The 16,941-nt window shown below is 38.9% G+C and overlaps 1 protein-coding gene across 8 annotated transcripts in view; it reads right to left on the reverse strand.

Annotated features, from left to right (window-relative positions):
- The window catches only part of NFIB (nuclear factor I B), a 235,261-nt gene that overhangs the window by 103,748 nt on the left and 114,572 nt on the right, over nt 1-16,941 (reverse strand). For all 8 annotated transcript variants that reach the window (XM_045882422.3, XM_045882420.3, XM_054509222.2 and 5 more), the window contains one exon: nt 48-101. In XM_045882422.3, the coding sequence (XP_045738378.1) occupies nt 48-101 (54 nt within the window). The remainder of the gene's footprint in view (nt 1-47; nt 102-16,941) is intronic.

A 16,941-nucleotide genomic window follows, 5' to 3' on the forward strand; every position in this document is an offset into this window, starting at 1 on the left:
GTTCTCCAACAATGTTAGATTGCAAGCGCCTTGGAGCTCATATTTACCTGGAGGATTCTTGGCAGGATCATTGTGGCTTGGGCTTCCTGATTGTCCAGAATCTATAAAGAAATCACAGAAAACGTTTTCTTTTTAATTTGGCTTGAACAAATTTCACAATCCTCAGAAGGACTTTAAAAAAAAAATTAAGATGCAACAATGAAGCGGAGTGTGTTTAAATAAAGTATACTTTCCCAAGCCTTTCAGCAGCAGCACTTTATTTATCAAGCTAGGTGAATGTCCATACATATTTCTATGTCAAAAGGAAAAGAAAAAAGTAGAGATCTATCATAGTCTCAGAATGGAGCAAGGCCTTTTTTAAAAACAAAGGGTCTGGCTCCAAAGCCACTGAAGGTGGTTTAGAGGTTGGGCCTGCCAGAAGCAATATGAAATAAAGCAGATACATCCCCTAAACATGCAATCTGAGTGTAATTAAACATGCTTTTAAGAACCTGAAAATGTTTTTATTCGCTGAGTGAAATACACAGAAACGAGAGTCCATTTTTCCAGGATTTCGTGTGCATACGCATATATCCACTCCCATAATCTCCCAACGTACTGAATCCAGGCCCAGATTTGTCTGCATCCCATAATAGCAATCGATTTGCAAACACCAAGAAAAGCATAAATTACTAGGTAGAAACTAACATAGCTTTGTGGAGAGCAAACTGTTGGATCAATTTAATTTCCATCTGTGATAGACAGACTGCAGATAAGGAGAAAAAGATCAATGTAGAAATATCTGAATTTCCTACCCCACGTTATTTTTCATTGATGCTTTCTATGGAAAGCAACGGAGAGGCTATACTACAGTTAGGCAACACGCCTTTCCCAGCTAATCTAACACTGTTGTGTTTTGCTCATTCCTCTTTCCTCCACGTCCCCTCTGCAGTTATCTGTGTCATTTGCCCCATATTATTATACACTTACTTGCAGGTTGCTTTGTTATCTTCTTTTATTGGTTCTAGTATTTAAGTTTTGTCTCCCCAACTAAATTGCATGCTCCCAAGCAGAGGCAGAGATCCTGTCTACTTCTTTTGTGTCTTCCTCAGTGTGCAGTGTGCTGTTCATGGCTGTGAATGCACTAGGCTTTCAGTAAATGCCGGAGGAATGGAAGGCTCCAATTCAGCAGCCTCCTTTGCCTGCCTAGGAAAGGCAATTTTGAGCTCGATAGTGAATTTCAACAAAATTTGATAGGTGGCCACAGATCAGTCTCTTCCCTGAAATCTTGCCATGGTGCCTAAGCCAAGACAGGAATCCAGTCTCATTGAAGCAGAAAAATCTAATGCTGGTTTTTTCAGCAGGGTTATTAAGCTCTTCCATGTAAGTGATTAGCATACTGCAATTGCTGCTTCTTCTGTTAAATCCAAGGGGATCCTGTTGTTCTCTTTCTATATAGAACTTGGTTATTTATTTTTGCACTTTGCCTCATGCCTGCTAACCAGATTTAATGCTGAGATCAGAATTCTACCTCTTCATCCTATTTCCTTTGTCTTTTTTTTTTTTTTCTCCAGAATAGCTTTCATGAAATCTTCGCAAATATATTCAGTGATTCCCACATTATCCTTCAACTGATTTCTGGTTTTCCAAAATGGAAGTAAAGAAACTGTTAGGGGCTACTCTTGCAGCCTGAGTTTCCAGCTAGCGTCTCCTGTAGACAGTCACAGAGTTGAATATTCTCTAAAATGCTTGTCTCTCATCTCTCATGAATTTGCTTGCTTTTTCTGGAATTAAGGCAAGAGTCTGTGACTTATAACTTAGAAGGTCAATCTTTCTCTTTCTACATTCCTATAAAAGATGGTACAACATTGGCCACTTTCCAGGCATGGAGTATGATAGTTACATAAAAATGATAAATGACATTATTTTGCTACAGCCTCAGCTATTTCTGCCTCGAGTTCCTCTGACAAATGTCCTTCGATACTGATACTACATTCCAGTTTAATTTCTCAAGTGACTCTAATATTTTGAGGAGTTCCTACTTATTATTATTATTAACATACCCACTGGACAGAGAGCTTCTTCATATTCTCTTTTTCCTTCTAAAGTTACTTCACATTTATGGAGGTCTAGACATGCATCCCTCAAGGTGGCTAATGCCACCTTCCTGATGACACAACATGAGGCAGGTTGAGGTTGTCCTCGGGGCAGGGGTTGTAGACTCTCCATGAGCCTTGCATGTTTACTTAAATCAATTTCAAAAGGGCACCACAAAACTCCTTCCCAACATCTGGCTGCTAAAACTTAGGTCAATTAAAGAATGAATGTCTCTTCTATTCCGAAGAAAGTATTCAGCTAGAACAATGGCACCCCCTGTTACCACAACATCCCACTGGGAAACCCTATTCTTTTCTGCTGCAAATTACCCCTTCCCCCATATCCAACAACTGCACACCAACTTCTTCATTTGAAAACAATATAATTACCAAAAAAAAAAAAAAACAAACCCACAAGCATTTGAGGGAAAACTTAAGTAGACCCTACATTTGAGTCACACACTTGCTTTTAATAAGAATTCCACTTTCTAAAATGATCTGGCATTTACTGGCACACAATGGTAGCTTTTCCCTCATATTCCAAAGTCTGTGCCTTTTCATGAAGTAAAATAGCATATACTAGATCCCAAAACATAGAAGGGGCCCCCTCAGGGAGGGAGCAAGTTAGCATTTACTTTTCAGACTGTAAATTCTAATACTACAATCTACTCTTAACTCTTACGGAACCTTATACTGGTCACTTAATTCCAACTGCTAGAAAAGGAAGTAACCAGCGAGTTATAGTTGGCAGAGAAATCAAAATGAACTGTTACTGTGGTTAGCTTCAGAGAAGGAATTATTCAGACCACATCAAAAACCTTTCCAATTCACCACCCAGGTCACATTACTCTAAACCCAAAGGTCTTCTTCAACCACTTCCATCATTTGCTCAAGTCCTGTGTGTGTGTCTGCATGTACTTAATATGTTATCATGAATTCGAGCTCTCTTCCTCACTAGTAGGGTGATTTTGTGCACAATTACTTAATTCTTAGAGCCTTGTGGTCTTGATTTTTACAACTGTAATACTGTCTACCCCGTAGAGTTGTTGCAAAGCTTTTATTATGTAAACCATCATACACTGGTCAGACAAAATACAATGAGTAAATGAAAGATATCAAACACAGAGGTCACATTCAAAGAATGATTAATATTTTTAATGGACTAACTCTCAGGAAGAAAGGGAGAAAGGGGATATGACTAAATTCTGCCCATCCCAGGGCAAGCATCTAAAATGATCTGTGGACGGGGCCAGGGCGCTTGGGTGGCTCAGTTGGTTGAGCATCTTCCTTTGGCTCAGGTCGTGATCCCAGGGTCCCGGGATCGAGTCTCACGTCGGACTTCCTGCTCATCGGGAAATCTGCTTCTCCCTCTTCCTCTGCAGCTCCCCCCTGCCTATGCTCCCTCTCTCTGTGTCAAATAAATAAATAAAATCTTTAAAAAAATCTTTTAAAAAATAAAATGATTTGTGGTAAATCGCCTGAACATGAAGGAGTGTGTGCCCACTGAGAATTCCTACGTAAAAGCTGTCTACCGCTTTCCCCCGAAGGGAGAAAACACTGTCATTACAAGGTTCTCAGGAGTTCTCATGCTCAAAAGGCAGTAGGTACCAGCCATTTGATGAAGATGACCTTCCAGAAGACTGAAGTCTGCAAAGAACAAGGCTGGTAAGAATGGGGCTGTGAGTTGCCCAGCACACTGGGTCTTGAGTCTAGAACAATCTGGATGCAGTGGAGAGAAAGTGAGGGGAGCGGAACCTGAAGGCGGCACACCTAAACCAGTCCTCCATCACTCCCTCCACATTTTATTTTTTCTTCCTTGATCCCAATCTACATCTTCTACATTTCTGACTTCACTGGACGTAAAGTAGAACTGAAACAGTTTGTATTACATACTTATAAAAATCTCATATTACCCCCATTCCTTATGTTTTAATGGTGTGAATTAAACATATATGTCTTCTTCTTGGAAGAAAATAGTTAATGAAGCCATTTCTAAGTTACTACTTTTTAAACTCAATGTATTCCTCCTTCCCCAGGAATAAGAAAAGGTTCCCCACATGACCCTTACCAACTTTTCCTCAATCCTTTCGTGTACTCCCTTTTAAAAAGCAGCCAGCCTTTTATGACTCTTCTAATATCTAAACTTTACCTAAAGAATGGCCAGTTTCCCTCCTGACCCAGTTTTACGAAAGATCCTGGGATATTTAAGTGACCTAAATGGCTTGTCCAAAGTTACATGGCAACTATTAAAACATATGTTCTCTACATGGGCCACCCATTCAGACACACTGCCTCTTGAGAGATTATGATGCAATCTTCAAATCACGTACAGCCAAGTGATCTTTCAGTAGATTAAATGTTTCTGGGAACTTGACCTTCCCCTAACTTCCCTCCTCCTTCCTACCATTTACCAATACATTCAAAACCTTTTTCATAAATTTTAAAAGCCCATAGCTATTCTTTCACTCTAAGTTGAAAACAATTATTATTAAAATCTATATAGTAATTGACGCTTTAAAAAGAGGACAACTCTAAATCAAATTTAGTCTGGATTCTCTCTGCATTTGAAACAAAGAGAATTCTAATGTTTTACTAATGATCTAGTGGGAGTCCAATAAAATATTTGTTAAATAGGTAAGATAATAAATAATAACTGCTTAAATGTTTGTTATTGAGTACTAACTTTCTGAGGTAGGTGAACTCAATTGTCTGAGGGAGGCAGACCATCAAAACTGAAAGTCTTTTGAAGGTCACTACTGTAATAAGCATCAATTAGATGTGAATCAGTAAGATTCATGGAACACCTCCTATATTCCAGTTGCTGATGTTTGGGACATAATAGGTTCTCAATAAATTCTTATCAAATTTCCAATTAATTTATAATAATGACCTTTAAAACACTGTTTTAAGACAAAGAATATACATTCTATGCCTTCTAGAGCTCAGAGGCTGCCCAGAGAGAAATAAATGTACAAATAAACTATAATACACTGTGATAGGTACTATTAATGAGTATGTATCAAGATCAGCAAGCAGTTGGTTCTTCCTAGGACGGATGAGCAAGTCTGTGTTATAGAAGGTATCACAGGGAAGGGACCTTAGGAATAGGGTCCTGAAAAATGAACAGATCGTATATTATGGTAGTACATAATTCCACTCTGCTACCAAGGTAATCTTTTTAAAACTCCAAACTGCTGAAGCTACTTCACTGCTAAAACCCTGACATGTATTCCAAATAGTCATAAGAAAATCTCCAAATTTTTTAGTAATGCCATTCCAGACACCTCTGGTCTTTACCAACTCCCAGGTCATATCTTAGCCTTCTGGTTCCCCATATGTCTCCTACATTTGATGACTCCAAGTCTTCACACATTCTGTCCCCCTTTTATTTTCCGTCCCCCTTTTATTTTCCGTCCCCCAAGTCCTCCATGTTGAGGTCATCCCTTTTAGATTCTGAACTACATGAAAGCAGGGATGCTGACCTAGTTAGCCCTACAGCCCTAATCTTCAATATAGCGCCTGACATTCAGTTGGGTAAATCCAATGAGTAGGAAACAAGTAGTCTACAAAAGTACAGAAGTGGGGGTGCCTGGGTGACTCAGATGGTTAAGCATCTGCCTTCGGCTTAGGTCATGATCTCAGGGTCCTGGGATTGAGCCCCACATCAGGCTCCTTGCTCAGCGGGGAGGGGAGCCTGCTTCTCCCTCTGCCTGCCGCTCCCCCTGCTTGCACTCTCTCCTTCTCTCTCTCTCTGGCAAATAAATAAATAAACTCTTAAAAAAAATAAAAGCACAGAAGTGTACAAAGAAGAAAGACTAGGTATGCCCCTAGGTGCAGAAACATACATTAAAATCATATAGACCCACATTTTATGGCAAAAAAAAGGGGGAGGAGTCAAGTGTACTAGTCCTGGCCTGATGTTAAGGCTGAGTTTTGCTTCCCTTATATCCAGAAGGAATATTTGGAAATGGAAGGGGGGGAGATAAGACTATTTTGAGTCAGAAATTAATTTTGGGGTCTCTCCTCCAAGGGGAAGAAATGTCTGGTGAGGGTCCAGAAGCAGGCCCCAGTTCGCAAGCAGGAGGCCAAGAAGCCTTTAATGGCCTTTATACATAACCTGTCTTTCTACTCCTAGATGAAACCTATTTCAGGAATTCATTTTATTTTCTGGCACCATGACTGGAGCATCAAAAGAAAAACTAAATTTGAGAGGCATGATTTTAATTTACAGTCCTGTCGGTGTAAAAAAGAGACTAAAGAAGGTAATTTGTCAGGTCCCTCTAAAATTCTATGATTCTATAACAATATGGCTTTTATATCAAGGGATATCAGAAGAGTAAATGAAACCCACCCTGTAACCTGTTAACCTACAGATAGCCTCTCGCTAGAACTAAAATTAGTCATCATGTGATAAAGGACCCCTTTGTCATATTCTTTTCCTTTAAGCAGGTAAAGAAATAGCCCATTGTCAACTAAAGAATACCACAAGATTTTTTTTTTAAAGACTTGGAATGGCCCCCTTCTTTCTCTCCTAAACATTAATTACCAACATACTAAAATAGTGCATTTTTACAAATTAAATATAGAGCATGACAGAAAGAATCACTTAAGAAAGAGAAAAGTCAAGATGTAAGGACCAAGCAAAACCCTGAGGAATGGATTACAATGCATGCATTTTATAACAGGGACACACAAAAATAAGACAAACCACGCACCTTTTTAAAGGGGAAGTGGGAGAAAACTATTCTCCTAGGACAAACTTCTCTCACCCTCTCCCACCTCCCTCTGCTCAAGTGTTGTGCCTCATTCTTGGCAGTTTACTTTCCACAAGGACTGCTTCCCTGGGATTTACAGTGACTTAGCTTCATATAACTGCAATTCTGATTACATAATTCACCATATTTTTCTCCAGTACAGTTAAAATGCTATATGGCTTGAGTTTTGACGGACGACTGCTTCATCAATTGGGGTGACATAAAACTATAGTTTTACAATATTTTCTTTTTCCTCTATTAAATGTTTATTAGAATAACACACACACACACAAAGAACGTAGGAAAACCAAGTGCTTCCTTGTCTTTCGTAAGAATGTCAATATGTAGGAAAATGCCTGCTCATTCTCTCTCTCCTCCTCCCCCTGTCTCTCTAGCTTCTGTCTCTCTCTCTTCTCAATAGGACATTCCATTATATGGCATCCGCTTTGTTGCGAAACTTGGTTAACCACCTGCCCATAGAAAGCATTAACTCTGTCACTTTGTTAATGGAGTCCTTGGTATGTTTTTGCTGAATCAGTGCCCCCTTCCCTAAACCCAGGCCTGAGTACACAGAGAAATCAAACCTCCCTGAATACGTTTGGCAGAAGCAAAATAATAGTCAGGAAACATGGCTTCCTACATATTCTTAATCATGCTTTGTAATCTACATTATTTCCCATCTAAAGGCCCGTATCTTCAGATCTTCCTTTTTATTGGCTAACACAGATTTTTAAATATCTGTTGAATACAACAAAGCTCATAGTTTTAAGAGAGGTTGCTATGTTGAGGGTCCTTACAGACAAATTAACATAACCAAAGAAAATATAAAACAAGAGCCCAGACATGTAATCTATCCTCTATTTCTTATTCCTACAGATTCCATTAGTTCTATTTTTAAACCTTCTTTTAAAGAGCTACTTCTTTTGGTTTAACAGGGTGATTAGGTTCAAAGCATCATATCTCAAGGATTAAAATAAGGATTTATTTGGGCTCAAGACCAAAATTTGTCCACAAGGAATTAGCCGAAAGACAGAGGCCACTGAAATTTAAGGGGAAAAAAAAAAAACACATGTCCTTATGTAAGCAAATTAAACCTGTTCACAGGAGGGGACTATTGACCAGTGCAGATACAAACACCCCTGCCTAAAAAGTGTTAAACCTGCCAATATCTCTGACCAGAGGTTTGCACTGCTTCATTAACTAGCACCAAAACCTCACAAATGAAAGCAGGGATAATCGTATCTGACCTTTCTGGCCTAAGATTAAGTTCAATGACTCTTTACTGATCCAGGGATTGAGTGAACCAAAGGTCACAACCAGGATCATCTATACTTCTTGCTTTCTAAGCCTGTACCCTATAGAATGCAAAGACACCATTGTCAAGATTGCTAAGTTTCTACAGTGTGTTTTCAATTAAGTAAATAAAATGTGGTAATTAAATCAAGATTGCGTAATATGTTTTTGATTTGTAATCTCATTTAAATTAATTAACTGACTCAATCCTTGTTTAGTTTTTAAACTGGCCTAGTTAGGGAAAGAGTCCCTGGGAGCAAATCCAGTTTTCTATCTTTAAAAACAAGGCAAAGCAATCTGGCATCTTTAAAAAAAAATTTTTAATGCACCAGGAAAATATAAATACAGAGGCAAGGGTGTTAGTGTAGTGGAGGGAGGAGTTTTATGGCATGATTTTGACAAAAAAAAAGGTTCTTGCACTAGAAAGAAATAAACCAAGACATTATTTATTCAAAACATTTCTTTTCCAATTTTATGAAGATTGCATGTTTGTTGGAAGCAAAACATCTCCAGCTGTATTTTAAGTTTCTGAAGAGAGTTGTAAGATTTATAATCTTTCATAAATGCTGCCCATATCTCATAATATTAGATGAACACGCCACTGCGTACTTTAAGGAACGATTGGCCAATACGTTTTGCCATATGAAAACAATGAAGTACTTTCCAAAGCCCGGCCAGATCCAGTAGGAAAAGATGAGATGAATGTTCTGTCATTCCCATCTGGGAGACATTGTGGATTTCAGCTATTCTATGTAATTTTTTTTTTTTCTTGGAAACCAAGAAACCTGCATTTTATAGTAAGGTATGTAGTGCAAAGAGAACGCTGGTGAAATATGAATCTGAAAATGAAAACCAGAATGTCATCAGACCCAGGAACATAATTATGGAAGCAAATTGAAAAAAATCAATGCAAAATTTCAATATAAACCAAATGCAATATTTATGATCATATTAGTCTAGCTTTGCTCTTAAAAGGAAAGCATGGAAAAATAAATGCTCTCATACCTCCAAAGCCCCGAAGAGCACTACGTTACACTGACTGACATAGTGACTTACTTATCTGTTTTATTTTGTCCTGGGGTCTTCATGGGTTAGTCTAAATCCCACACGTGCCACAATCCTGTGGACACATGGCCCCTTTGTGCTATGCTGTTCGTGTATTTCTCCATAACGTACTATTATATTGTATATCTAGATTAAAACCAGATACAAGAGGGGCATCTGGGTGGCTCAGTCGTTAAGCATCTGCCTTCGGCTCAGGTCATGATCCCAGGGTCCTGGGATGGAGCCCAGCATTGGGCTCCCTGCTTAGCGGGAAGCCTGCTTCTCCCTCTCCCACTCCCCCTGCTTGTGTTCCCTCTCTCACTCTGTCAAAAAAAATAAATAAATAACCCAGATACAAGACTTTCTAATATTTTGTTGGCAATTTTTCTTCTCAGAGAGCAGGCTGTGTTTTCTCCAAACTGTCTGGAGAGTCAGAACGCCTGGGTCCCATTCAGTAACTGCCAACCACTCTGACCCTGAGCAAACCACTCAAGCCTCAATCAGTTTTCACGTTGCCCGATCATTGAAAACTGGACAAGAAAAAGGCACAAGTTTTTAGCCTTAGTCATTTACAACAGAAATAAGAGGGGGAAAAATAACTTCATACAACAGTGAAAATAAAAATATGCACAAGTATTTGTGGAGAAAGGCCAACGTATTTTTAAAAATATACTTTGAGGTCTAATTCCCCACTTTCACTCCTCCCCCCACCCCTGCAAAACCCCACCTAATTGGTCCTCCTGTTTTCACTCCACATTTCCCTTTGAAAACACTAACAGCGCTGGAAATTAAAGGGCCAGATTAGTGTCCAGCCTGTTTGCTACATTATAAAACTCATGGGGTCAAGATACATGGAAATCTTTTTTTTTTAAGATTTTTATTTATTTGAGAGACAGACAGAGCATGAGCAGGGGGGAGAGGCAGAGGCAGAAGGAGAAGCAGACTCCCCGCTGAGCAGGGAGCCCGATGCAGGACTCAATCCCAGGACCTTGGGATCACGACCTGAGCCGAAGGCAGACGCTTAACTGACTGAGCCACCCAGGCTCCCCAAGATACATGGAAGTCTTATTCACTACTTAGCATAATCCCTGGCATATTAGTAGGAGCTCCATCAACACTTGTTGAATAAATGACCACTATTTTTCCGTGGACAAGACCTTGATGGCTGCTCTAACTTCAGCCATTTTTCATCTTCCTCAAATTATAATTAATTGCAGTAATGCCAATCATAACTATTACTTGTCTGGTGATTATCTACACATATTCTATTTTTTAAGAACCTCTCTACAAATACAAATTTAGCAATTGATTCAGTCATGGACCGAAAAGTCATATTCTTATTTCAAAAGTGCTCATTTGATCATAGGCATAAGTTCCTAAAAAGAAAATTTTTACTTGAATAGACTTCTCCATTATGCCAGGTGAAAAGATACTTTGCCAAATCATTAAAATATTTACATTTAAATCCTCATATGAGCTTACAGAAAAGAAACTGAATGGGTTTTTTGTATACCTTATTGGTTATATATGATGAATAACGAGCCTTTGCTTTATTATTAAATCATAGCTCTTAAGTCTGTGGTGATATAGTCATACAAAAATAAATGTATGTATTTAATCCAGAGGTGCATAGTAATTAGCAGAAAATAGAGTAAGACAAAATTAATATACCTCCCACCACAGGAAGGCAGATTTGCGTGTCAGACATTCAGTACTGCTATTGTTTATAAAATAACTTTATCAAAAAATTGGAGGAAAAAATGAGAGAAGTCACTTGATGAAACAGGAAGTGTGCTGATGTGGCAGAGAGCGGTATTCAGTGTCCTAACAGTTCCTTGATAAATGGTTCAAAGAAGTTCTGTCCCCATGTTTTCAGGGCAAAAGCTAATTTACCAGGAATAAGACTACTGGAATAATACATCATGTGAGTGAACATTTTCAAAAAAGGATAAAACAAGGAAACAAATGAGGAGATAGTAATTTCCCCCTGCCAATTAAAATTGTGCATGAGAGGAATGTCACTCAATTTTATTGATAAAATAAAAACAAGCCAAAAAACTGTGCTAATACGATTTTTTTTTTTTTTTTTTTTTTTTTTTTTTGAGAGGGAGAGAGATAAGTGGGCGTGTGGAGGAGCAGAGGGAGAAGGAGAGGAATCTCTAGCGGACTCCATGCCTGACGCTGGGCTTGATCTCACGACCTTGAAATCATGACCTGAGCTGAAATCAAGAGTCGGGACGCTCAACCGACTGAGCCACCGAGGCACCCCTGATTTTACTTTTTTTTCTAAGGGAAGGTCAAGATATTCTAATAAGTAGAATAATATGTTTGAAAAACTCTGAAAAGTTTATAACCCAAGAGAAATATGAAGATTTGTTATAATCTGGTGTGGCAATATTCTTTCAAATGTCATTGTAAAAGGAAAGTTAAAAATACAGGTAATTTTAACCAAGAATAATAAAGAACCTGTTATAGAAGCCTACCACAGAATTCCACTGTTCATGACTATGGTTATTTGGGAAACAAGAAAAAAATGATGAGAGGTATGTCCACTTGCTATATATCCATTTTAAAGAAGGGAATCAAGACTCTAAGCATGCAGAGCCGTGTACCATGTGTTCAAAATTCTTTCCATTTTGTCATTTTGCTCAGTTTATCTTTAACAGAGATTCAAATGGACTCCTTATTATTAAAAATCTCTAAGCTAAGTCTAAAGAGTATGGAAAAGAACCAGTTTCTGCATAATGTCCCATCCATATGTCTTAACCCTGAATGGTATCAAACCTATGTAATTTTATACATCAAATGTCTTCCAGATGTGACAAAACTTTAACACAGACCAACTTCAAGTTTTTTACTGCAGACTCATCTCCCATTCTCATAAAGATTATTTTTACTGCACATACATTACACATGGCTAATGCTCAATTCTGCAAGTTGATTATTATGCTGACATTTCAAGACTGACATTGCATTCTAATCAAAAAACAAAGTATGCTGCATACCGAGCCTGCAAAGAAGTCACAAAAGAACCAAGAAACCACATCATCATTTCCAAGTTGTAGGCAGTGTTTGATGACAAGGGCAGTCGAGCTTCCCTTGTCCATTCTCAGTGCATCCAGAAGATGGAAGAGGGGAAGGTGAGGTCATCTATGATTCTCTGTCAGAGCTAACCAACAACAAAACGATTGAGACTGTAACCTGTTGTTTTTGGCTTTCAAGATTTGTTCTAATTAGAGAAGATCAAATTCTTCCTGACATTTAAAGGATGTTAAAATTTGAAAATTAACCAAAAAAAAAAAAAAATCAGGGAGAATTTTCAAAAGCATCTAACAATAATGTATAATGACAAATCATAAACTAAATTTTCTAGTAGGATAAAAAAAATTAGTAACTCGATGCCAGTAAGCAAAACTAGTGTGAGAAACCTTTCAATAATATCATGCAAACACAATCCCTCCCATGAAATTAATGCTTTGAACCTTACCTCAATTCCATCTCTCCACTCCCCCTCAAAAAATCAGAATTGCCAAATAGTGGTAACTTGTCCTTAGAGCCATCCCTCACTCTTTTCCTGCAAACTACATTTCCCAGCTCTGTTAACAACTGCCTTTGGGCTAGGCCCAACCAATGGGAAGCACAGGTGGGAGTTTGGAAAATCGGAGGGCAAGAAGAAAGGAGAGGGGAAATATTTCCTCTCTCTGCTTTGACAGGTCTTTCCAAGTGGTGGCCAGAAATCCTTGTGGTTCTACTTTCACTGGATGGGTCCCTCTCTCTGCGAGCCACACCTCGCAGACAGATGTGGCTCAAGGATTCTGGTAACACCAACCCCTGCAGCCCTGGTTGAAGTAGTGAGTTCCTGCTGATGCTAATGTCTAGGTGGCCTCACTGCCCAGTTGGTGTCCCACCTGTTCTAACATCATTCTAACTACCCCCCACCCTGCCCTCATAGAAGTCTTTCTATTGGACCCTCTGGCAGAAACACTATTTCCCTGGACCCTGACAGATATATGTGCTTGCTGAAGTTTGACATATTCATCACTCTAAAATATATGTCAGGTAATAGAGTTACCAGTATCAGACAGATTAAATATAATGCCATTTAGAATTTAATAAATTTCAAGTAATTGTTATGATTCTCACAAAAAAGGTGAGAAGGCACTGTCACCATTCAGTACTAAATATGAAGTCCTATATCCCAAAGTCTTTTGTAAAAAGACTTAAAAAAAAAAAAAAAAGACTAATTACTTAGATTTTCAATGACAAGCTCTAAATACATCTCCAAGAGATGAGATAATCCTACCCACCCGTCCAGGTTTACTATTTCTCCTTTTTACCATCTCATAGTTAGTCTCTCTACCCAACAAGTTACATGATACCTGGGTTTTTTTCCTGTGTAAATGACCTTTCTACAAACATGACTGTCTGCTCCTTGACTGGATCAACTGAGTACGATTATTTTTATAGAATACTATACATTTATTTATATCTCATGACACAAACAACTTTGAATTGCCTATCAGTTGTCCGAATAGCTAACAATATCATGCAGGGATAATCAAACTGCCTTAAATATACACCAATATACATCAACATAAGGATAATACATATTTGAAAAGAGAAATAATTTCAACATTACTCTGTTTTCTCTAAGAAATCGTTCACAAGACCTCACTTGACATTCAGCATTTTCACATCGGCAAATTTATTAAGAATAGACAAAAGTATTTTCTTCTATCAGAACTCTAATCTACGACACTTTACTAGAATGCTCCACGAATAGGAGACAACATACAACTACTGATGAATGTCTGCATAAGGAAGTATATGAACTCACGGTGCCAAAAGTTTAGAATCGCAAATGCAAATGATATGGACCGACCTGACGTTTTACAGTGTGCTTGATAACAGCCCCAGTAGAGGGACGTGACACCAAAGAAAACATTGAACATCAATTCAATGGCATTTTTTTCTGATGACACTTCAACAGATGACACTGGTGATAGGTGGGCACACTTAGCTACCAGGATTGCATGGTGTTTCGCTATCCCTGTGTCTCCTTTCAACCATCCTTTCAACCATTCTGAGCTCTCCTGCCCCAAGCTTTATTTTCATGTCTTTTCAACCTTATTGTCCCAGTTTCTGATAGCTAGCACCAAATATCATATGGAGATTGTATCAACTAAAAATCACTGTTCACTGAAATTTTTAAACATGAGCCTTGAATCTGTTTTAGTCAACCTATATCACTTCAGGCAACATTTACAAATTTAACTCAATATATATTTATTGAAAAAAAGAAAATGGGTTACAGTCTAAATAGGCAGAAAGTGATCATGAAGGAAGTCTAGTCGTAATTTCCACTTTTTGCATTTTCCCTCCCTTCCCTTTGATTTCCAACGAGAAAATTATAGTGCAATGGACATACCAGAAGATAACTTCCAGAATATGATGGAAGACATGCTGCACAGACATTAAAAACCAGAGGAATAATGCTGACACCACAAGACAGAAACAGTTACTCGGTGTATCTGGTAATGGGGGTGACAGGCAGGAAGCACAATGCCAGGTAGAAATGGACTCTAAACTTTAACCAGTTTTTTACTGTGCATATATTATTCTAAACGTAAACTTTAATTATAAGTTGCAGTCCAAAAAAAGGCAATAAGAAAATATCACCCGTTCTTTCAATGTACTCTATTATGTGGATTCCGTGATTTAAGAACCGTCACATAGGAATATATAACTCAGTTAAAGCCAAGACACAACAAATGAAATTGAATTGTTTACATTATCCTAAACAGATAACTGAAATTACGACAGATATACTTGGGCCCAGAAATGGGTTTAAAGGGGCACCCTCCTAGAAATAGGCTGATAGAGATTAGGAAAGACGACTAATCTCCACCTTCAGTGTATTGGAAAATTTGATTGGAAGCCAATTTAACACGAAATCTCCATCCACTTACAAATGGCACAGCAGAAAAATGCAACAAAATAATAGGGAAACAGTTTATAAGTAAATTATTTCTTTTTAATACCGGAGATGGGTTGTACCACCTCGACACAGCTTTCTCCACCCTTCTGCACCCCGAGAGGTTAAATCTCAAAGTGTGATATCCCCTGGACATCACAGTGCACTGCGCCTGGCCAGGAAGGAAACTGTATTCTCCTAGGCCTGCTTACGCCTTGGTGTGTCGGCTGAGGATGCCAAGGCAGGTATAGAACGTGCGGATCGTGGCATCTCTTTGCCCCAAGAATTGGACTGAGACCACTAATTTACTTCATAGGACCATTCAGCTGCTGGAAGAGGTGAAGGACATTTGGCACGACTGACCGAGGCAGAAGCAAACCCGGGCAAGGTTTGATGTTACAGGTTCCATCCCCGACCCGCAGAGCTCTGTCACCTGCCGAAGGCTCACAGCCCTTTGTCTGCCTGTGACACGGTTTGAGAAATGAAATAAAGAGCCACAGCTTTTTATAAGAAAATTATGCTTGTCTTTTTACATCTTGTTGACAGAATATTAGATTTTTGTAGTAAAAAGATCAGTACCTACCTAGATCTAAGAAACTCGAGGATATAAATTCTACATCTAAGGAAAACTTCAATGAAGGAAAGATGGGATAAAAACCCAGTTACGGGCACCTGGGTGGCTCAGATGGTTAAGTGTCTGCCTTCGGCTGAGGTCATGATCCCAGGGTCCTGGGATCGAGTCCCACATCGGGCTCCCTGCTCCTTGGGAGCCCGCTTCTCCCTCTGCTTCTCTCTCTCTGTCTCTCATGAATAAATAAATAAAATCTTTAAAAACAAGCAAACAAACAAACAAAAACCCAGTTACTTTCGAAAGGACACAAAACAGAGAAATAATTTCCCCCGAAAATGAGAATTTCTATTTTTTTTTTGCTTGAAAATATAAACTATAAATGGGAAGACCTGGGCCGTGCTGCAGCATCATTTTTGTTTATGCAGGTTTGTTTAATAGATGGCAATATTCGTGATGGCAATGAAGTTGGGGTTCCACACACGACTGGAACACGAAGGTTAGGGTACCCCCATCTAGATAGATCCCAAGCCAAAGCTTCCTCCTCACATTAGGCTCCCATTCAAAGTGACCCGTGTGTTTTTCAAGTGACAACACTGCTCAGCTCTCTTTTCACTGGGCTGGACTCTTTTGTGCCAGTATGGATGTGGATGTCATGCTGTGAAAAAAACCAAAATACAACAGATGCCACAAAAGTGGGGGGGGAGCACCCTGGAATCCAGGGAGGCCATTTGAAAGAAAGAGGAGGGGGTGCTTAAGAAAACTTTCCCCCAAAAAAATACATTCAGAATAATAAAGCAATAACTGAGCGTTCTCTGTTAATATCATCCACTAATGATCAGAACTGGAATAAATTAGCTGATCTAAGTCAGTCGACTGGTAGAGAACAGCACTTATCTCCCCGGTCCATTCACGGTGCTAAAAGTGCTCCTACAAGATGGAGGTTTTCTTCCCATGTTATTTCACACACAGGTTCACAGGGGTTGAACTTTATTTTCTGTTCACCTGTTTACCTGGATTTGTTCTTGGCTTAACATTCATTAAGCATTAAGACACAACAAGAGGTGCACTGATGATGAGACAAAGTCTCAAGGCCATTACCCTTCCCAGGAGACCGACAGGGAGGATGGATGGTAAGCGGGAGATCTTATTTGCTTCATTTACTTGAGTTAAAGGGAAGGAATATGAATGAACTCCCTCTAGAACCTTGAAAATCAGAGAGACAGCTTTAAA

This window comes from Mirounga angustirostris, unplaced genomic scaffold, assembly GCF_029215605.1.
Source record: "Mirounga angustirostris isolate CCGP_5_RB_7025 unplaced genomic scaffold, mMirAng1.0.hap1 SCAF_15, whole genome shotgun sequence".
NCBI lineage: Eukaryota > Metazoa > Chordata > Mammalia > Carnivora > Phocidae > Mirounga > Mirounga angustirostris.